The sequence below is a fragment of the Cucumis melo genome, chromosome 12, assembly GCF_025177605.1.
Source record: "Cucumis melo cultivar AY chromosome 12, USDA_Cmelo_AY_1.0, whole genome shotgun sequence".
Taxonomy (NCBI): Eukaryota; Viridiplantae; Streptophyta; class Magnoliopsida; order Cucurbitales; family Cucurbitaceae; genus Cucumis; species Cucumis melo.
In genome coordinates, this window is record NC_066868.1 from 795,316 (window position 1) to 817,191 (window position 21,876).

General features: G+C 34.1%; 4 protein-coding genes across 4 annotated transcripts; all 4 read left to right on the top strand.

Annotated features, from left to right (window-relative positions):
• Positions 1-1,829: 1,829 nt before the first annotated feature.
• LOC103497039 (mitochondrial import inner membrane translocase subunit TIM22-4-like) lies at positions 1,830-6,687 on the top strand. Its single transcript, XM_008459096.3, has 4 exons — positions 1,830-2,138; positions 2,525-2,715; positions 2,797-2,869; positions 6,369-6,687. Exons 1-4 carry the CDS (start codon positions 1,976-1,978, stop codon positions 6,452-6,454), a joined length of 513 nt encoding a protein of 170 aa, XP_008457318.1. The 5' UTR covers positions 1,830-1,975; the 3' UTR covers positions 6,455-6,687.
• A 2,105-nt stretch (positions 6,688-8,792) lies between these two features.
• On the top strand, positions 8,793-12,091 carry LOC103497040 (phenylacetaldehyde reductase). Its single transcript, XM_008459097.3, has 6 exons — positions 8,793-9,109; positions 9,230-9,402; positions 9,519-9,704; positions 10,122-10,284; positions 10,951-11,137; positions 11,710-12,091. Exons 1-6 carry the CDS (start codon positions 8,986-8,988, stop codon positions 11,852-11,854), a joined length of 978 nt encoding a protein of 325 aa, XP_008457319.2. The 5' UTR covers positions 8,793-8,985; the 3' UTR covers positions 11,855-12,091.
• Positions 12,092-14,653: 2,562 nt separating this feature from the next.
• LOC103497224 (gamma-interferon-responsive lysosomal thiol protein) lies at positions 14,654-16,907 on the top strand. The gene is made up of 5 exons (XM_008459337.3): positions 14,654-15,150; positions 15,398-15,463; positions 15,842-15,982; positions 16,163-16,255; positions 16,612-16,907. Exons 1-5 carry the CDS (start codon positions 14,869-14,871, stop codon positions 16,702-16,704), a joined length of 675 nt encoding a protein of 224 aa, XP_008457559.2. The 5' UTR covers positions 14,654-14,868; the 3' UTR covers positions 16,705-16,907.
• A 611-nt stretch (positions 16,908-17,518) lies between these two features.
• LOC103497041 (gamma-interferon-responsive lysosomal thiol protein-like) lies at positions 17,519-20,435 on the top strand. The gene is made up of 5 exons (XM_008459098.3): positions 17,519-18,563; positions 19,364-19,429; positions 19,574-19,723; positions 19,906-19,998; positions 20,161-20,435. The coding sequence occupies exons 1-5, from the start codon at positions 18,285-18,287 to the stop codon at positions 20,251-20,253; spliced, it is 681 nt and encodes a 226-aa protein (XP_008457320.2). The 5' UTR covers positions 17,519-18,284; the 3' UTR covers positions 20,254-20,435.
• The last annotated feature ends 1,441 nt before the right edge of the window (positions 20,436-21,876 follow it).

A 21,876-nucleotide genomic window follows, 5' to 3' on the forward strand; every position in this document is an offset into this window, starting at 1 on the left:
AGTTAGGGCCTCCCTTCCGACTAGCATACTCCCCGAAAGGTAATCACATGAGTTGCCACCATATCTCCCCCTTCCATATTTGGTAATGGTCATCAGTGCAACAAAAAAAATTCATTAACATGTGTTTAGTTTGATACAACTTATTGATCACGTAGACTACCATCTTGATCCACAAAGGGGGCAAACCAAATCTCGAATGAGTCACAAACCTCATCAAACTCACCATCACACAACAACTTCATGTATTTTGAAGAATATCCTACTAATCAATCAACCTTTACTTTGATTTAGACAAACAGAGAGCTAGTGGCTTATATCATATTTAAAAAAATAATACCTTTTCTACATGTTTACCGACTTCAGTTTTATTGTACTGTCTACTATATCTATCTCTCATGGTTATTCTTGGAGGCTTTTTTGTTAGCTTAAATGGTTTAAAATGTTTAATGTTGACACTGAGAATTGTAATAATGGTAAATTTGTATTATTGATGAAAAACCATATCAACACTCTAGAAAACAAGCCAAATTGAACATAAATGTGGTGTTAACTCGTAGGTACTCTGACGTCAAAGTTAGAATCGAGTTTATAAATTAGTTAGCAAAATACTTTAAACATTTTTACTTACCTTTGACAAGTTATTCTCCCTCAAATATACAATAATGAATATATAGCTAAAGTATAAGGTTAATAATTAACGCTTGTGGGTCTCTTATACTTCTTGAATCATTATCAACTACGTGGTAATGTAACTAGAATCTCTGTCCTTTTAATTGTTTGTTAACAACAATGACAATTGTTTAATCATTTCCCCAAAAGGATCCCTCTTTAACTCATTCAACTATTGAGTTGAATTGATATTTAATGCTCATATGTGTTTAGCTCTGTAACAAAATAATTGCTCTAATAAAAACAAATCAATTAATTATATGTAATTATTTTCTAAAATATTTTTTAGAAGGAAAAAACTCTTATAAATTTGCTTAATTCAAACAGATACCGAAGAACTCAACGAACTCACCTGCAAATTAAATTAAATTTTATATAATTGTATATAAATATAATTTAGTTCAAACATCATTTTGATTGTGATAATTGGTTTATTTTAGTTATTGAAATAAGAAAAAAATGTGAAATATGATTAGAAAACATTTATTTTGTTTTAAATTTCTCTCTCCCCTCACATCCTCCCTTACCATTTCATCATCATTTTCTCCAAGGAGCTTTCTCTCCTCCTTCTTTCTCTATTTCTTCTAATTTCCTATACACCATTTCATGAAATCTATCTTCTTGCAAATTTTCACATTGATTCTTTTAGAATCTGGAAGCCCCTTCTTATACCCATTAATAGAAAGAAGAGAGGAGAGAAATGGTTTCTTTCTTCCTTTTTGTTTTTGTTGGGTGGAGAGGGGAAGAGGAAAACGAAATTGAAGAGAAGAGAAGAAGAAGAAGTTTGAATAAAGATAGAATTTGAAAGGGGAATGTGGGTGGATATATATAGATAGCTCAAGTTTAGGGGAGGTAATTTGATCAAGTTTTATGGGTTTGTAGGTACTAGATGTTTTGGTTTCAAAGTATGAAATAGAGATTAATTCTTCAACAAAACATGAATGGTGATGTTTAAGAAAGGAGGAGAGCAAGGAGGAGAGAAAGGTATGAGGAGAAGATGAATGAGAAGAAAAGAGAGGATGGGAAGGAAAAGGAAAGAGAAATTGTAAATTATAATTTTATGTTGATCCGTTTGAAACAAAAAGGGCGGGCCCTAATATCCGACCCGTTATAGGCTCTATAAACAATAACAACAACAATAATAATAATAAACTGTAATTTTTGCGTCGCTCCCTTCTTCCCTCCCATCCCACTCCCAGCAGGCCCTGACCTTTCTCCACTTTTCTCTCTCGCTCAGATTTCCCCTTCTTCTTGCTTTCTCACTTTTTATCTCTCTTCTTCAACCTTTCTTCTTCCTTCCACTTCAATGGCTTCCACTTCCGGAGATGGATTCTCTCCCGATCCACCCACCTCCAACGACGCCGAGCAGCCTCCAATTGCGCCTATGAGGATGCCTACAGTTGAAGAGATTCGCGGCCAAGATATTTGGGACAACTGTGCTGTTCGTAGTGTTGTTAGTGGAGTCATGGGTATGTCACCCAGTTTTCCTTTTTTTTTTTTTTTTTTTTTTTTTTTTTTTGTAAATTCTCTCCAGCATTCTCACTTACGTACTCTGCTCTAGTTTCTCTCCCGTCCAGCCAAACGAATCTTCGTTGTTTCGATCGATTACAACTGTGATAACTTTCCGTCTCTCTCAATATGATACGTTGAATTTGGTTTTTAAATGAGATTGGTTTATGTAGTTCGGGTCTGGGTAGTATTTTTTTGTTTTCAAGTGGATTAAGACTGAGAGGCTTAATCTTTCTCATATAAACATTGTTAGTTTAAGCTTCACTAGAACAACCACGGTGTTAATTATCATTTCTGAGTTACTATTAGTTCATTACGTTTCTCCCTGACTATGAGATATATGCAGGTGGTGGGATTGGATTGTTCCTGGGATTATTTTTGGGGTCAATGGATAATTCATTGATGCAAGATGAGATGACTGCAAGACAACAATTTGTTTATACTGCAAAACAGATGGGACGGCGGGGTTGGGGTTCTGCAAAATCGTTTGCAGTCATGGGTTTTATTTTCTCAGCAGCAGAATGTGTTGTAGAAAAGGTATCAATTTCGTGTCTTATGCAAAATTGCACATGGTTGTTTATTTTATGGGTTCTAATTCCATGTCGCTGATGTTTGTAGGCTCGAGCTAAGCATGATATGACGAATACAGTAGTTGCTGGTTGTGTAACTGGTGGTGCAATATCAGCTAAAGGTTGGCCTTCTTACCCTTCGTACTTGCCTTATTTTCCAGTCAAGTGTTGCATACATGTGAATTTTCATAATCTCTGATTGCATTTTGTTGATATCTCATCTTTAAGTTGCCGGGGAATCACCTGTTTATTTTTCATGGTTGGCATCGATTACACTGCTGTGTCTGCATTCTGCACTAGATTGAGCCATTTTTTTTATTTTCATTTTTTTGCTATTTGCTAATATGCTCTAGCATTCTTTCGTATCTAGTAGCCTTGTTGGTAAAACTTATATATTCTTAAATTATAAACAATATCATTAATGTGTAAATTTTGCTAATGTAAAAAAATTTAAGGAGTAACCCTTTGAAAGATATTTCTCTTCTTTATCTCTCCTTTTCCCATTTTGAGTTTTGCTTTGTGGGAGAAGGTAAGGAAACACTTTTTTGGGAGGATCATCGGGTGGGGGATAGTCCGCTCTCTTCGACGATTCCTAGTTTATATCATTTGTCTTCTTTGAAAAATTGCTTGGTGTCAGATGTTTTGGTGTGGTATGGGAACTCAATCTCTTTCTCCTTTGGTTTTCATCGTGCGTTCTCTAATGGAGAGTCGAAAATGTGACTTCTTTTCTTTCTTTGATTGACATTTTAGATTTTAGATTGGGGAGAAGAGATGTTCGAGTTTGGAGCCCTAATCCGGTGGAGGGATTTTCTTGCAAGTCTTTCTTTAGGATTTTAGTCAACCATTCTTCTGTTGTTGAGTCGGTCTTCATTGTTTTATGGAGTTTAAAGATTCCTAAGAAGTCAGGTTCTTTGTCTAGCAAGTTTTGCTTGGTTTTGCGAACTCAATGGTTAAGGTCTCGAGAAAGCTGCCTCCGTTAATGGGTCCTTTTTACTGCATTCTTTGTCAGAAGGCAGAGGAAAGCCTGAATCACTTTATTTGGGTGTGGCTGTAGGCAAGATCAATTTGGATCCTCTTTTTTTCAAGAGTTTGATGTTTCATTAGCTTGCCAGAGGAACATTCGCATGATGATCGGGGAATTCCTCCTTCACCCTTCTTTTAGAGCGAAAGGGCATTTCCTTTTGGGTGATGGGGTGTGTGATGTGATTTGGGTTTGTGGGGGGAGAAACAACAAAGTGTTCAGGGGCGTGGATAGGAACCCTAGCGAGGTTTGGTCCTTGATGAGGTTTCATGTTTCACTTTGGGCTTCAGTTTTAAAGGTTTTTTTGTAGTTATTCTATAAGAAACTATTTTACTTTGTTGGAAACCCTTTCTTTAGTGGGATTCTCTTTTGGGGCTTGGTTTTTTGGATGCCATTGTATTCTTTCATTTTTTTCTCAATGAAAGCATTTGTTTCAATAAAATAACAATAATAAAAAAGTTAAGGATTTTGCTTATAGACAGACACCCTGAATTGGTTTATAAATTATACGTGGGAGGGGAGTAGGATCCTTGAATTTCTGCTACTTCTGTTTAGCCAAACTTCTCTTAGAATAAATTTAAAAGCATTTAGTCAAAGTTTCTCCACAACAACCGAAAGGTAAAGGACGACAGAAAAAATGTCTAACATTCTCAGTATATTCTTGGAAACAAATTGCAATTTGAGAAACAAACCTGTGCTCTGTGCAGATTCCTTTCCTGGTCTTGTTCTTTGTTTAAGTCTCCTGGTAAAGTCCAAAGTTAAGCTTTTACCTTCATAGGATATACCTGTCTTTTCCTGAGAAGTTCATCTTTGTTTGTGTAAGCCTCAAGTAAAGTCCAAAGTGAAGCTGTTATCTTCATTGGATAATCGTGTCTTTTCCTGAGATGTTCATCTTTGTTTGTGTAAACCTCCAAGTGAAGTCCAAAGTGAAACTTTTTCCTTCATTGGGTACTTGTCATTTCTTTTCCTCATTAACCCGTCTTTCTGAATTCTCATTGCTGCTAACATTACAGTTTTTCCGCATCAGAGAAGGATTTTCCATTCCTAAATCTCCGTCTTTCAAATTTCAATGCAAATTCAAGAACAGAGAGCTATGTTAGTGAAACTGCCTTACAGCTACAAGTTTGCTACTAGTTAGATCATACATAGCCTGTGAATGATGTTTGACAGTGGCTGGTCCACGATCCAAATATCTTAAAAAGTTTAACATGTTTTCTCTGCCAACGTGTTTAATGAAATCTTAACTTCTACAAAAAGAATGATTGATAGAACTTAGGAGGAAAGACCACCCATGAACGTAGGTGAAACACCCATTGAATGAACTACTTAACAATTACCCAAGAAGGGGGGAGGTTGTTAGGTTGGTTCGTAGTTGCTTCCTCTTTGATTGGTAGTAGGAGCTCAATTTTTTTGCTTGCCATTCTTGTACTGGCTCATACAGCCAAAGACATGTACATTCTTAATGTGGAGAAAATACTAGGACAGTAAGAGGAGAATTTTGGTAAAGCTTTAGGAGCAATCTCAAGAAAATTTTCTCTAGAATGATATAGGCATGCCGTCTGATCATCACTTAGGAAATGGGGTATGGTTCTTGTTGACTTAACTCTCGTTAAACCTTTGATTATAAAACGTATCCCTGATTTTACAAGATTTGAAGTAGAACCAACTGCCATCTGACGGTACACTCCTCGGCTCCTCTTCACTGTTAGCAAGAGCAAAGCCGAATTTATTGAAGAGCTATTTTGTTGGGTCCCGTTGGTTGAATTTGCCTAAAACTGAACTGGTGTTTAGCAATTCAACCAAGTAGTCTGGGGTTTCTAATCCCAGTCGTTCTCAGTTGAAGTAAACAACGAGGGAGGGACCTCCAATGGGTTTTTGTATAACAAGAGATGGTTAAAATTTTATTTTGATCTTTTACCTGGGACCTCCTTTTATTTTGGTACTTCCCAATGTTTCTATACTTTCTATAGCTTGAAGTTATTTGTTGTTGTTTTGTCAAACATGGTAAAGTAATAATAATAATAATTTTCATTAAGAAAAGTCACGATGGGAGTATGCTTCTAAAATATAGAGGGGGAAGAATGAATACTCCCTCTAAGGATTTTATTTGAACACCAAAAGACTGGGAGAGAATGAGTTATAACCATGGTCACTACCTACTTAGGATTTAATGGTTGAAGTGTGAGCAAGTTGATCCATCTATCTAGGACTTAAATATAGTAAAACTATTTTTTAAGATTTATCGAAAGTATAGGGATTAAATTTAAACCATTTGAAAGAACAGAGTGACATAGAGACCAAAATGATATTTAAACCAAAATCCTTGAAATTGATAGATGATTTTTTTGGTGCCTTCAGTAGAAATCTGAATTGTAGTTTCTGCTTTAACTTTGCATAGCTATTCTGCATCAAAGTTAATGACAATCTCTTTGGCCTCCTATCATTCTCTTATCTATTGATCAATGTATGAAGAGTGAATGGACAAAATAACATAACTGGCTATGTTAACTGAGATTGCCTTTATTTTAACGTCGTCAATTATACACTTCTCATTTTCATCCCAAGCTGTCACATCTCATCTTATATGGTCTTAATCTCAGGTGGCCCAAAGGCAGCTTGTGCTGGTTGTGCAGGTTTTGCAGCATTCTCAGTGTTGATAGAGAAGTTTTTGGAAAGACATACTTGAGCTGCGTTTGTGCTCACAATTTTCTGATAGCAAAAGCAAATCAATGGTAGAGAAATAATAGTTAGCCTGCAGTGTTACCATTCTTTTGATCGTAAAAATATGAACCTTCTTTCTTTTTTTTTATCTTTATTTGGGATAACTTTTAGAATATTGTCCCCATTGTTTTAGTAAACATTATTCACAATTCCATTTGATTTGGAAGTTATTTATTTTAATAGAGGAAATTTATGGTATGTTTGGTTTAAGTTTTCGTTACCTGTTTCTATTTTATCATTTTTAAGAAATAAAGATGTTTGGTAATGTCTCTTGTTTCTTTTTCTATTTTGGAATTATTAGGAAAAGAAAAGTAGTTTCTTCCGTTCTATTTTTCAATTATTTGGTTGGTTTCCTTTTCTTTTTTCTTAATCATTTTTACTAGTTTTCTTTTCCTAAATAATTTTTATTGGTTTCGTTTTATTTTTTCTCAATTATTTTTATTGTTTTATTTTTTCTTTTTTCAATTATTTTTATTGGTTTCCTTTTACTTTTTTTCAATTATTTTTATTGGTTTTCTTTTTGTTTTTCTCAGCTATTTTTATTAGTTTTCGTTTTCTTTTTCTCAATTATTTTTCTATTGGTTTTCTTTTCATTTTTCTCAATTATTTTTATATTGGTTTCCTTTTTCATTTTCCTCTCCGCGTGATTTTCTTTTTCTTCCTCTTATCTTCATCATCTTCACCAAATAACAATCCTCTTTCTCTCATCGTTTTTTTCCACACGTCGTCTTCCTCTTCATCTTTCATTGTCTTCCTTTACAAGTCAGACTCTTCCTCTTTGCCAAATCCAAAGGTTTTGTCTGTCCTCTTCGTCGAATCCATAGTTTTCGTCTTCCTTTTTGCGTGTATCTGAGCTTTTCATTGTGGGTTTTTCTTTAAAGTATCGTAGGGTTAAAAATTAACTTTTGTTTCGTTTCTTTTAATTTTGAATGTTAAGGACATAATAATTTACTTTAAAATTAATATTACATTCTATATGTTACAAATATTGATGAATTTGTTAAAATTGATGTATTAAGAAGTGAGTTGACATCATCTAAGAGAAATGGTCCGATCGAAGCATCAGAGTGATAAATGAGATATTGACAATCAAATTTGGACAACATTTGAAGGATAGATACAATTTTATGTTTATGTTATTATTTTTATTTGTTAACCGATACTTTTTTGTTTTAAATGAATAAACTTTTGATAATTTTACTTTTTATGTTTAATGGACGACATATACTTTTGTTTAATGTAAATAAAATAACATAAATAAAATAAAAAATAAACTTTAAAGAAAATCAGAAAACAAAAAACAATTATCAAATACATATTCTATTTCTGTTTCTTTTTTTTTTTTTTAGAAACAAGAAACAAAAAAAGTTATCAAGCACATTTTTGTTTTTTGTTCTAAAAAGAAACATGGAACATAAACGTTACAAACGGACCCTTAATTAGTTAGTTTGAATCTCAGATGTCATTCAGATTGTCTCCATATTTAAAGTTAAAAATCACCTATGATCTATGATGGTTGTTGTTAGATTCACTTACAAAAATGTTAACGTTTATGCTTAAGTAAATCTAATCACATATGAGAATTAAATTTGAGGGTTAGATTTGTCCACGTAAGCATTTACGATTGTTTTGCTATACTTTTAATGGTATAAGCTTTAATGAAATAGAAAAAAACAAAAAAACATTTCAATTTAAATTGATACCATAAAAGATGACTGTTTTAAAAGGGCAGAAAAATAAACTAAAATAATTTACAAGTACAGCAAAATATCACAATTTATCTGTTGATAGATTGTGGTAGTGTATTTGTCTATCGTGATCTAAAATAATTTTCCTAAAAACCCATAGAAAAGGAAGTTTTAATGTGAGTTGAATCAAAACAATCTATCAACGAGTAAGTTTTAAGTTTAAAAATTCGTTGCTTTCTTTTTTATTTTGAGTCTTTAATAGATGATGATAGAAACTAATCCAACATAAAATATACCGAATCATTTAAGAAATCAAGCCTTAGATTGTCCTATTTTCATATTTTCTTCTTCCTCTTATTCTTCAAGACAATGATGGTTTCCATAGTTGTCCACAACAGTGTGTTTCTGTTTAAAAAAATGAACTTCAAAAGAAAAGATTCAAGTAGAATAGAAACCAAAATTGAAGCCAAAAAGACATAAAAGAGGAATTTGTGTTCCATTCTATCTTTGTCCAATGATCTGAATAAAATCTTAAAAGTAGTTTAAAGATATCTTGTAAGTTGAAGTTAGAGTTACACGTAGTACTTATGTTGAGCTGTGGTGTCGGATATTTTAAGAATGATGTTCCTTTTAAAAAGTAGAACTTTTTACTAATAAAACTGAAAGAAAGTTGAAATCTAAGAAGAAAAAAAGCAGCGGGTCCCTGACTTCAATCATTCATTGCGGTCGCCATTGATTTCCTAAGCTCAGCATAAGGTAAGAAACCCATCCAATCATCACCACACCCTTCAATTTCTTCCCCACAAACATGTCCACCACCCAGAATCCTGAACTTGTTTGTGTCACCGGCGCCAGTGGCTGTATCGGATCCTGGCTCGTTCACCTCCTTCTCCTCCGCGGCTACTCCGTCCACGCCACCGTTCAAAATCTCAGTTAACACTCTCACTTTCATCTCCCTCTTTCTCTTCATTCTTTTCAAAACTCCCCCTTGTAATGTGCTGCTTATCCTTACATTCATTACTATTTGATTTCTGCTCGATCCACTAATGCAGAGGACGAGGCCGAAACCAAGCATCTGCAGGATTTAGAGGGAGCGGATGCTCGTCTTCGTCTCTTCCAAATTGACCTTCTCGATTATGATTCCATTGTCCCCGCTGTCACTGGTTGTGCTGGTGTCTTCCACGTTGCGTCTCCTTGCATTGTTGATGCTGTTGAGGATCCTCAGGTGTGATATTTTCTCACGTCACGACTACTACAAAACATGAAATGGAAGTTCTATTTTATGCTTTGAGGTTATAATTTGTAGATCATTCTTAATTAACTCTCGCATTGTATATGTAGAGGGATCTATTGGATCCGGCTATCAAAGGAACCATCAACGTCCTGACGGTGGCTAAGGAGGCTGGGGTACGGCGTGTGGTGGTGACTTCTTCTATCTCCGCCATGATTCCGAACCCTAACTGGCCGGCGAATGTTGTAAGGAATGAAGAAAGCTGGACCGATGTTGATTACTGCAAGCAAAGGGGGGTGAGTGCTTTATTTGGTTTGAATCTTTACCTCAGCTTGAGAACTATTACTATCGTAATAGGAAGTCCCAGGATATTAGAGAAAGTTGAAGGATAAAAGGAGATTCGAAACGCCAATAATTCCTGATTCTGAGGCTAATCTATTCTTTTTCTAGTTTAATCTTCTTCTTGTTGTTTACAATGGAAGTTCTTCTTTCAATGCCATTTAGAGTCAATATAGTTGATAACTCAATTTCTCGTTGTTATGTTTTTCTTCTCCTAACAAGGGAAGAGGAACTATGGAAAGTTCCATGTTTACTTTCTGCCAGTCAATCTGAAGCTCGTATTCTTGTGGTGATTGCATCATAATAGGGATTTGCAAATGTGGCCAAATTTTCCAATTTTCTTCCTATTTTTAGATCTTTTCCTCTTCTTGTAGCTGTGGTATCCAATTTCAAAAACTCTAGCGGAAAAGGCTGCTTGGGATTTTGCCAAGGAGAAAGGATTGGATGTGGTGGTGATTAATCCAGGCACAGTCATGGGCCCTGTGTTTCCTCCCAGAATCAATGCAAGCATGCAAATGCTTTTAAAACTTCTCGAGGGTGATTTCTCTTACTTGATTCCTACCATACTCTCTTCAAGATGGCACCTTTTTTACACGCAGAAATTGCAGACTTGCAGTTCAATTTTGACTTTAACAAATTGTAGCTAAACAATCCAGTATATAAAGACACTGATTTGCATCAGGGTGGTTGTTGAACAGTTTAGTTGGAAATAAAGTAACAAGTTCCTTTCTCATTGAACATTAAAATCACTCGTTTATTATTTGATGGTTTCCTAAGGCCGGAAGGACCCATTTGATGGCTTCAAAATGCAGACTTTGTACGATTGTGATTTTAGATTATGCTTGTTTCTTTCTAATTTTACCTTTCTAAACGAAACATTTAGAAATTACCTTTTTAAAAGAAACATTTAGATTTCTAGTCAAACTACAAAAACAAAGGTTAATTTTTGAAAATTACTATTTTTCACCTAAAAAATTGACTTTGATTTGGAAACCATTAGCAAAAAGAGTAGTTACCAAAATGTAAAACCTTAGGAGTGGAAGTAGTATTTATAAGCTTAGCTAAAAACAAAATGGTTCTAAATCTTTGTCTTCGAAGTTTTAATTTTCCATCAGAATTGGACGGAAAAGAATTCACGTAACAACCCGTCTATGAAGTTTCCTTGAATTCCATACAGATCATGGCTTTTTTGTTCTTGGGCAGGGTGCAGCGAGACATACGCGGATGTGTTTATCGGAGTAGTGCACTTTAAAGATGTTGCATTAGCACACATTTTGGTGTATGAGAACAAATCAGCTACAGGAAGACACTTTTGTGCCGAGTCCATAGCTCGTTACTCCGACTATGTAGCGAAGGCTGCTGAGCTCTTTCCTCAGTATAAGGTGCCCAGGTAAGGGGAATTTATGTGATTCTATCTTCAGCTAAGTGGACTGCTGGGTACTATCTAAGCAACAAGAAACCGTAGGATTTTTAATGATAGTTAATGTTTTTTTCCAAATATACATAATATATCATCTTGCTGCTGTGCCCTTCTCAAGTTCTCTTTAATCGCATCATTTGATAGATTAACTTGCACTGGAAATGTTTTTTATATTAGTTCTGTTAAATGGGGATTTGTCTTCCCTCATTAGGTTCTTTCCCTTTTCATTTTGATTATTAAGAGTACTGTATTATAAGCTGCACCTTTACTATGCATCCCTTTCAATCCCAAAGGAAAAAAAACTAAAAAAATAAGAAAATATCATATGGCAACTTGTGATTAGAAACTAAGTTGAATTGCACAAAGATGGGTGTAGACCATGATGTATTAAAATATTTTTTTGAACCTTGTCCGTGCCTTTTAGGTCCTATAATCTAAAAAAGTTCTAAATTACTCTAAATTTTTAAAGGCTCGGGTGTATTTAGTTTTTGTTTAGTTGTATTTTAAAAGGTTGTAACAATCTCATCCACTTCCCTTTTCAGATCGATAGAAGATTCACAGCCTGATTTGGTGAGAGCAAAAGATGGAGCTAAGAAGTTGATGAACCTGGGGTTGGAATTCATTCCAATGGAACAAATCCTCAAGGACGCCGTTGAGTATCTAAAAAAGAAGGGATATATTTCTTGAAAATAAAATCATATGGTCATCTGTAAGTTCTCCTTTCAGTTAGGTAGTCCTGCCGCTGTGAGCCTGTGACCATGAGACCACCTTTACTGTAGTATTGTTATAAAAGGTTCTGTTGATGTGGGCAGTCTGAATTTTATAAAAAACGTCGATAAACAAAGATATTTAATCATATAAATAAAGTGCACCGCAATGTAGGACAATGTAATGCCTTTTAAAGTGCACCATTCCTACCAAGAAGTGCTTGTGTGCCCCCTCTAGTACAGACCGAAATATGAGATTAGCTTAGAAAGAATATGTGCGTGAAGAAACTAAAAAAAAAGGGTAAATTAGTGGTGATAGTGGAAGAGGATAGACATCCCTTAATCCAAATGTCGTCCTGGTAAGAGTAAGTGACTCGTGATTTTGGTTCTACTTTACTAAGGGTAGTGGCCACTAGCATTAAGCAGAGAGTAGCAATGTTAAAACGTTGTTAGGAGTAAAAAAATGTTTACCCTTGAAAAAAAGGGGTTGTGCATCAACTCAGATGTGTATTGCTGGTTAACAACGGTGTTCAATCAGGCCATTGATACCTCAGCCCATGATGTACAGATACTAATACTGTACTAGACATAACAATCAACACTCGTGATCACAACTAAGATACGAAGTAACTCACTGATATAATAATGGATCAACTCAATCACCTGTCTAGACATAATTTTTTTTATTCACTAAAGCTAAAGTCTAGAGTTTGAGTATTAATAAAAGAGACGTTCATTAGTTAAAATAGCTAACCTATTTAAGGTAAAAGAAGATTAGTCATTTTATTATAATCCAATCCATAAATACAAACTTTTTCTACACATTGGTGCTTTAAACAAACAATTTGTTGGATTTAACTAGTAGATAAGGATGCATTGGTTGATAAATTGTCACACATCACCCCGCACATGCCCTTACTTACCATACGAGACACGGTATTACTTGAGTATCCTTGACGTTGTCTTGAGGTTCTTATTTCTTAAGCCTTGCTTAATCACCTAACCACTTATATTTAATATAATATATTACTCTTTAGGCGATATAAACACTTAAAATAGGAAGTAAGCCAAACTTAGTCTTTAATACTTAACTTACACAACTACAAAATTTTACAACACTTAGCCAAAGATACAAGAACAACATTTAAACTTAAATTCAAAACGCCTAGCAGCCTTCTCGCCCAGTCTGCTCACCATTTTTTTCCTTGGCCTAAATGTCTGATTCTTGGAAGTTAAAACTTCAAAATATAAGTTAATAGACTTAGTGAGATTTTAAGATTTTTTTTTTTTTTTTTTCGCGAAATCTCTATTAGTTAATGGTCCCACCTACCTTATTTTATTAGGAGCAAATTAGTTAATTAATTGACAACAAATTAATTAATTAATTGGTTATGGAGTTTGTAAAGAATATGCTAAGATTTTCTTTTCAAGGATGGTTCCACATGTGGTTAGGATTTATTCCTTATATATTAGTATGAACCCCGAATCATTTCATCAAACATCAAATCACATAAAGTCACCTTTTCATATAAACACATTATTTTGGATAACAAATCACATATATTCAACATTTCGTATAAACACACATTAGTCAACAATCATTCCTTTTGCCAAGAACCCCGAATCATTCTCCACACTAAGTCTCATTACTTCGCGTTTAGACTATTGTAACAATAGCATTTGAGAATATTCTGATTCAATCTTGTTGCTTAGGCCACTAAATATAATGCAGTCCTTTTCTACATTTGCCAGCTTCACTCCACCATGGAGTTTTTTCTACATGATTGCCTTTACTATTTATGTGCACATAACATTTAGCTGATTGATAGGAAATAGACTAATGACTTAAATACCATTTTATAAACATTGAAATACATAAAACATACCTTGCAACATAGCACAAGCTTTTCTTATACATCTCTTTAGAAACATTTATAAAGAAATCATTGTTTCAAATCAACAAAGACTTAATAAGAAATCATTAAAATGTTTTGAAGAAAACAATCACACTACTTGGTTACTCAAACCCGAACATCTTCTCTTCTCTTCTTCTTCTTCTTCTTCTTCTCGAGTAGACACTTTGGCAACATTTCAACACTAAATATTTTCTCTTCAAAATTTCAGAATAATCACCCTTAACATTCTGATCTCATCTCACGAACTAACTTAATTGCCACTCTTAACGCGTAATCTGGCTTCATCGTCAAGCCTTAACTTCACTTCACAACCTTTCGTACAAAACGCCTAATTTTACACTTAACAAAAATTTTAACCTTCCAACTTAGTTACGGGTCTTACATAAATATTCTAGTAAAAAAAACAAATGTTCTTTCTTCTTAATTTATATCTTTAAGAAGTAGACTTTTCACGCCACCAAACGAAGAACGTAAATATGAGAGTTTGGGGAATAAGGATCATGATATGATATTATTTTTAACAACTTTATCAATCTGTATAAAAACATAATGCAAGAGAGACATCGACGTGGGATCATCTTGGAACTTCCATTAAGCAATGTTGTGGAGTTACTGCATACAAAATTGCTAAATCAAATTGAGAGATTTAACTTCTAAATATCAATCATCTTATATATAAAAACACAAACATGCAGATATTTGTCCATACCAATGAAAAAAATATCACAACAACAAGTTAGATATTTTTAGTTTTTTAAAAAATTATAAAAACAAAAATAGAAAATATTTATAAAGAAATATTGAATATTTTCAAATAAAATGCTTCACATCAATTGTTTATTTATTTATTTATATTTTTTTTTTTGTGGTTCACAATTTTAAAAAGAAAACAATAAAAAAATAAATTACGTGTAAAAATATTGCATTAAGGAAAAGAATGATCCATTCAGTATTCCCAAAGCGAAAAATAAACGAGAGTTCATATGTAATGTAGAGATTCTCATGGAGGAGAGTTAGATTCGTTTTTTTTTTCTTTTTTCTTTTTTCTATTTAGTAAAGAATCTGTGTAATGTAATCAATGGAGTCTCCCCCTAAACTCTGTTCCTTCCTTTACATTTCTTATCTCATTCTCTTCCTCTCCCCTTCCTTCCTTCTTCTTTCATCTGCTTCAACCTCCAATTATGGCACCCACAAAGTCTCCCTCAAACTCTATTATGAGTCGCTTTGTCCTTACAGCGCCAATTTCATCGTCAACTATCTGGTTAAGCTTTTTGATGACGATCTCATCTCCATAGTTGATCTCAGCCTCGTTCCTTATGGCAACGCAAGGGTTGGCCGCAATGATTCCATCACTTGTCAGGTCCTCCTCTCTTAATTTCACTCTCTTAATGAATTTCCTGTTTGTTTCTTCTCTGTTCTATTTCATTTTGGAGTTTTCGTTGTCGGATCCTTTTGTTCTTCCATTTTGAAATTTCAAATTCCCAATTCCTTCTTTACTTTCATCAGCTTGAACTGCTTTAAGTTGATCTTCACTATTCTGTACTACTTCTTGACGGATCTAAAGAGACAGTTTTATTAACTTGTTGTACTGCATGTTGTAATTTCAGCATGGCCCTAATGAATGCCTATTGAACACTGTGGAAGCCTGTGCCATTAACGCCTGGCCTGAGCTGGTAAGACTTTCTCATGAGACCATGACACTTTAAAACATTTCCTTTTTTATTGTATAGCTCCATTTTCCTTGTTTCATTTTACTTGGGATAACTACTTATTTGCTGATCGTTGTTATTAGTTTCTTCAAATTTTCTTATTAATATTGTTTTGCCATCGACTGTTCTAATGTAGTTGGTTCGGGTGAACATGACTTCTTTATGTGTGCTTCTGTTTGACATCTTGGGATTGAAATGTTGAAACTCAAAATCATTGCCACATTTTTTTTATCTACATATGTTACCTCCAACTCCATATGAAGTTTTGTCATTAGTTACCAAGTTACAGAATGAGTAAGTTGGATTTTGAAGGATAAAATTCTTCAATTATGAGTGATGCAGGATGGACATTTTCCTTTCATCTATTGTGTCGAGTATCTGGTGTACAAACGGAAGTACACCCAGTGGGAGTCATGTTTTGAGAAGTTGGGGTTGAATCCCAAGCCCATCAGTGATTGCTACAAAACCGAGCTCGGGAAAAAGGTGAGTATCTTTAAATAATCTTGACACCCGTTTAACTCTATTCATGCGAACCTGTTGGACAATAGGTTCCCGTCCATAATTAGTTCACTGTCTCTGGTTTATGGTTTATAGTATACAAACATATTAGAGATAGTCAAAGTGGAGTGTTCTTGTAATTGGACTCTTATCATCTTCCTGCAGCTTGAACTGGAATATGCAGCTGAGACCGATAACCTTCAGCCTCCTCACAAATACGTGCCTTGGGTTGTTGTAGATGGGCAGCCACTATATGAGGTTTGTTTCCTTCTTTCTGTTACGTGCACTCAGCATTAGCTGCATATATAGGTCTAGATTTGGGATATACAAACATGGACATGAAGACAGTCTATTACTATTTTCTTGGCACCGCCTTATAACCATTTAGTTTTTTGAAAATTATGCTTATAAACACTATTTTCACAAATGAGTTTCTTGGCTCCATCTTATAGCTATTGATTTTTAGAATTTGGCATAGGATTCTTTCAAACACTTCTTAAAGAAAATGTGAAAATTAGAGAAATAACGAGAACAACTTCTTCATCAGGTATGGTATACACTTTCATGAACTTTGAAACTGATAAGGACTTTCATAATTTTTTCTGTTGCTGTAGGATTATGAAAACTTCATAAATTACATATGTGAGGCGTATAAAGGACCTGTTGAGCCCACTGCTTGTAAAGCTTCATCCATTAGTGTCATTTGAAGATAAGAAGCATAGTTTAGCCTCCCAGATAACACCAAGATGACTGATAAAGTTTGTTGATTTAATCCGCAAGAAAGCGGTGGAGGTGATAGTGTTATCATATACTGCTTGAATTATATCTCATCCTACATGCCTCATACTCTTTAATTGGATTCAGTTTTATAAATAAATGAAGATTCGGTGTTGTTTGATGAGATTAGAAACTATGTATGTTTAGAAAATAAAATCTAAATTGCTATACAATAGAAACGGATATTTAACTTTGATGCAGGACATTCTACATGTTCATCAACATAAGGGATTTGATTCGACATTTTTATTTGATATAACAAAAATAAAAAATAAAAAATTATGAAACATTAGAAGGAAGAAAGAAAAATAATGCCACTTGCGCTAGTATAACACCAACGATTAGTAAACCAACTTAATTAAAAGTACTTGAGGTTTATTTGTTAATTTTTTTTTTTTTTTTTTTGCTTTTGTAATTTTTAGAAACATGGACAATGATTTTCTATTGGTACTTTTGAAAAATTGAGAAGGAAGCAATAGACAAATAGTTTGAGAAGGAAGCAATATGACACTAGAGCATAGCAAAACAGCTTTCCAACCATTTGCATTTACTGACTTGAAACAAAATTACTCTATTATGTGAGATTGGAACAAAATTGTACTATTGAGTGTAATTGTGATCAAATTTATGGTGATATACAAAATATAAAATATATCAAATATATAATTGGTTTTCTAAATTATGTTATGGATATACTGAATTTTGTTTAGATGGAGGAAGCACCCTAATTGATTGGTGAGGCTTCAAAAAAGATTGTAAGTAGGTTAGTTTTAGTGATGTTAAATTTTGGGAAAAATTTCTCGGATACTAAAAGATGCAAATAATGGTTAATCAAAAGCGAGTATAGGTGAATGCACAACGAAAAAGAGAGTTCATATGCTATAGTTGGGTTCTCAAAGTCTGAGTTATTGAGAGTGATTTTGGATGGAAAGATATAAATTGTCGTATAAGAACATAAGTTATAGTTCTAAGAAAATAAAATTGGAACAAATAACAGGAAGAGAGGAGCTAATGGGGCAAAGGAGAGAGTTGAAGTTGGATTTTGGGTAAAGCAGTGTGCTCAGCCTCAACCGATGTACCCTAATCAACTTAGGGAATGTATGTATATGTACAAGCAAATTCATCCTTCTTCTCAAATCTTGTAGTTTCTATAGTTTCCACCTTTGATTCGAGTTAAAAGATATGTTCTCTCATTAAAATTTGTTTTAGGATATCTTTCATGATAATAAATAAATAATTTAGAATGGCGTGCCAGCACCATCAATTTTCCAATCTTAAACGGAATCCAATCTGCTCGTCCTTATCCTTCCTTCCACCATAGGATTTATTTCATTTTCATGGCATTTCCAATAATTGAATTTCGATTCACGTTGATCTTTTTACGTAATTCCGCTGACATGCAGCAGTGGATCAGAGTCAACAATCCTTCGGCGATGGAAATTCTAAAGAAGTAGCCTTTTCTTCCCTTCATTTGCATTATTGCTTCGCAAATCAAATTACCTTGTTTATCATGGATTGTTGCCCTAGAATCATCCCCTCGTTCCCTTGCCTCTTTCATCTCCTACTCTTGCTATGCTCTCTCGTTTCAGCTTCACCATCATCCCCTAATTATGGGTGTGAAAAAGTGTCTCTGAGTGTTTACTATGAATCTCTCTGTCCGGACAGTGTGAAATTTATAGTGGACAATTTGATTGAGTTGTTTGAAGGTGACCTCCTCTCCATAGTTGATCTCAGATTCGTTCCTTACGGCAATGCAAGGCTCGATCGGAACAGTTCCATCACTTGTCAGGTCTGCCTCTACATCATCATACGTATTCTGTGTTTCTTTTGGAATGAAAATAGTTAGATTAAAAAAAAAATTGCTGGCCTAGGAAGACGGGTTATAGTTCGATTGCGTAATTAGAATAACCTGGGTTTTTGGCTTTTGGTAGATATGATATGAGAGAGCTTAGACGACCTATAATTTCTTGATCCCATTTCGCCATTGTTGGCTATACCCTACCCAAAGAGCTTCCTTCACCCCCCCCTAATGTATTTTTCTCTTTGCATTTTTGCCTTAACTACAGAACTCAAAATAAGAACAACCAGCCACCACATTTAAACCACCCATTTAAATGCTAAAGGAATTCTTTCTCTTGGATGAAATGCTAAAGGATAATACCCCAAAACAACAAAAGTTAGATTTTTTGGTCATTCATTGAATGATAAATACGCCATTCTCATTATCAGCTATTCTTTTAAGCTCTTTGTGAAGCCTTGTTTGAATTAACACACCTTGTTCTATGAGGAATTGAGGAATCTGCCTTGCAATTCCTTTTCCTTAAGACGTGGCTGGGGAGGAGGGAGCAAGGCTTTGTCCCTTAAAAATTCAAGAGATTTCTTCATGTTCTTGGTTCTTTCGTTTATTAACTTCCATTGATTTTGTATTCTTTCATAGTTTTCCGTTCCATTTCAAGTTGACATTTTGTTTTGCCTTTCTCAGGCTTAATTCTGGAAAACCTAGTAATCAGACAACGTGCATACACATGTATGAAAATACTTTGCATATATGGTGGCTGATGAACTTGCATTTTGTGGTGTTGATTTCAGCATGGGCCAAATGAATGTCTCCTGAACACTGTGGAAGCCTGCGCCATTCATGTCTGGCCTGATCTGGTAAGTCTCGTGATGAGAGACCTGAATCGTCATCTGCTCAGATTGCCTCTGGCATTTGTTACCTGTTTTCTCCTTTCTCAGTTAATTTATCTGACATTCAACCATGAAACTATTCATATCAAAATTACTTTGTGGATGTAGTAGACAGGGGCCACAGGGCATTTCCCTTTTATTTACTGTGTTGGGACTCTGGTGTACGAGCGGAAGTATACCCAATGGAAGACTTGCTTCGAGAAATTAGGATTGAATTCTAAGCCTATTTCTGATTGCTATTCTTCTGGGCTTGGGAAAGAGGTGAGTCACTAAAACTAAAACCAACTCAAGTAAGGTTATACTTTGTTGTTTGCTCAATTGCCCCTTTGTGAAAATTATTATATTCTTATGCTGTGAGCGTTAAATCAATGGCAACTCGATAAAGTAGCTAAATCTATAGAGGATTGACTCTGTTCATGACCAGAATGATCATTTCCATGCAGCTTGAACTACAATATGCAGCTGAAACCAACAATCTTCAGCCTCCTCATAAATACGTTCCTTGGGTGGTTGTTGACGGACAACCACTTTATGAGGTTTGTCTTTTTCAATATATTCACTCTCACATCCAAACACACTAAAAAATTGAATCATGGGCATGTTGATTCTCACAGTGTGATGATTGGTCAATACATAGTTTAAGCATTTTCATATATCCGAAGCCTCTTAAGGGTTGACTTAATTTCATGTTTGTGCAGGATTATGAAAACTTTGTCAGTTACATCTGTGCGGCGTATAAAGGTTCTGCCGTGCCAACAGCTTGTAGAGCTAAATCCTTTAGCGGCATTTAAAAAAGGAAAGTTCAAAATATGCTTTGGAGAATAAGATAATGCTGTTGGTTTTAATTTGAATAATAATAGCATTATTTGTTTTGTTTTGTTTTGTTTTGTTTTTTATATGGAGTGACATAAGAATTTAATTAAACTGATATTTTGTTGGAGTATGTTGACAAATAAAGTTAGTATTGGAGACAGCTTTTGTGGCGTTGACGGCAACGTTTATAGTCTTATTTTCGAATCTGATGTCTTCAGACTATGAAGGGGGCATTCAGATTGTGTCTTCATGCTTTTGTTTGTTTTTCTTTTTTATTTATATATACAAAATTATCAAATATATATACGCATATATAGTTTTTTCTGTAATTGGGGTAAGAATTCTAAATCATGTGAAATAAGTACAGCTCTCAAAATCTCAAAAACCCAAAATCAAATAATTATTACATGTAATCTTAGTTATTAAGAACTTGTTCTTTATTTTTTAAATTTGACTAAGCATTTAATACGAAAGGTGAAACCAAAAGAAATGAATTGAGAAATTTAAAGGAAAAAACAAAATTGTTACTAAATTGGTTTTGGTTTTTGAAAATGGTACTTTTCTCTTTTTCTTTTTCTTTTTTTACTATTTCTTTATTATGTTTTCATGCTTTTTCAAGTTTAAATTTTTAGTCAAATTTAGAAAAAGAAAAACAAGTATTTAAAAGGTAAATTTGAATAAATATCGTAATATTTAAAAATAATTATTGATATATTGTAGGTGTGAAAATATTTAAAAGAATGTGGTAGTTTTAGTTTCTTTCTCCAATGTCTTGAATTCAACACATTCTCTCTCCAAGTCTTGAGTTCACATTTTCTCTCTTCAATATTTTGGGAGACATTGTTAATCATTTTTTTAATTTAAATTTCCATCTTAATAGTATTGTCAAAAAAAAAAATTAAATTTTGTTATTACTTTTCAATATTAAAATTTATATGAATATTTCTAAATAATTAAATAATTAGATGAATCGTTTTTAATAATAACGCATAATTAAAAAATTAAATGTAAATTAAAACAATTTTTAATGACTAAATTACATTTATTTAATTGATAAAAGAAAATCAATGTGTGCCACAACCTGGACGTCGTCGATTTCGAGCTGGTTGTCGACGTTGACTCTGAACTCTATGTTGTTCTCGGTCTTCTTGGTTCTCTGGTTCTTGTTGGTACTTTTGTCAATCTGATACCTCTGCAGGTGCTTCATGATACATATATTCATTATGTTCCTCATAGCCACATCTGTGTCCATGCATGTAAGAAGTTGATGGACCGACATCCATGTATGAAGACAATGGAATAACCCTAAATCATAATATCCTGTACCAACCTCAAAATCACAATATCCTACTCCAAATATTGGCATCATCATCATTGGACTACCATAACCAGTTTAGCTCTATGATTGTGTCATAGGAGGCACTTCTTCCACATTATGGTAAACTTCATCGAGTTCAGTTTCTTCCACTCGAACACGTCCCCTATAAACTGGTGGAGGTATACAATAGGTAGATCGTACATACTATGTATCTCTCATTATTATTACATATATCAAGAACTTGTTGTGGATCATCCGCAACATCACGAAGTCTTGCGTTGTT

What these genes read in the sequence shown, in the direction of transcription:
- LOC103497039 (XM_008459096.3), top strand. Translation starts at nt 1,976, where the DNA reads ATGGCTTCCACTTCCGGAGATGGATTCTCTCCCGATCCACCCACCTCC. An exon ending in TGTTGTTAGTGGAGTCATGG is followed by an intron (nt 2,139 to 2,524) that starts GTATGTCACCCA and finishes AGATATATGCAG; the next exon opens with GTGGTGGGATTGGATTGTTC. An exon ending in CAGAATGTGTTGTAGAAAAG is followed by an intron (nt 2,716 to 2,796) that starts GTATCAATTTCG and finishes TGATGTTTGTAG; the next exon opens with GCTCGAGCTAAGCATGATAT.
- LOC103497040 (XM_008459097.3), top strand. Translation starts at nt 8,986, where the DNA reads ATGTCCACCACCCAGAATCCTGAACTTGTTTGTGTCACCGGCGCCAGT. An exon ending in ATGCTGTTGAGGATCCTCAG is followed by an intron (nt 9,403 to 9,518) that starts GTGTGATATTTT and finishes TTGTATATGTAG; the next exon opens with AGGGATCTATTGGATCCGGC. An exon ending in ATTACTGCAAGCAAAGGGGG is followed by an intron (nt 9,705 to 10,121) that starts GTGAGTGCTTTA and finishes CTCTTCTTGTAG; the next exon opens with CTGTGGTATCCAATTTCAAA.
- LOC103497224 (XM_008459337.3), top strand. Translation starts at nt 14,869, where the DNA reads ATGGAGTCTCCCCCTAAACTCTGTTCCTTCCTTTACATTTCTTATCTC. An exon ending in ATGATTCCATCACTTGTCAG is followed by an intron (nt 15,151 to 15,397) that starts GTCCTCCTCTCT and finishes TTGTAATTTCAG; the next exon opens with CATGGCCCTAATGAATGCCT. An exon ending in ATGGGCAGCCACTATATGAG is followed by an intron (nt 16,256 to 16,611) that starts GTTTGTTTCCTT and finishes CTGTTGCTGTAG; the next exon opens with GATTATGAAAACTTCATAAA.
- LOC103497041 (XM_008459098.3), top strand. Translation starts at nt 18,285, where the DNA reads ATGGATTGTTGCCCTAGAATCATCCCCTCGTTCCCTTGCCTCTTTCAT. An exon ending in TTCATGTCTGGCCTGATCTG is followed by an intron (nt 19,430 to 19,573) that starts GTAAGTCTCGTG and finishes TGGATGTAGTAG; the next exon opens with ACAGGGGCCACAGGGCATTT. An exon ending in CTTCTGGGCTTGGGAAAGAG is followed by an intron (nt 19,724 to 19,905) that starts GTGAGTCACTAA and finishes ATTTCCATGCAG; the next exon opens with CTTGAACTACAATATGCAGC.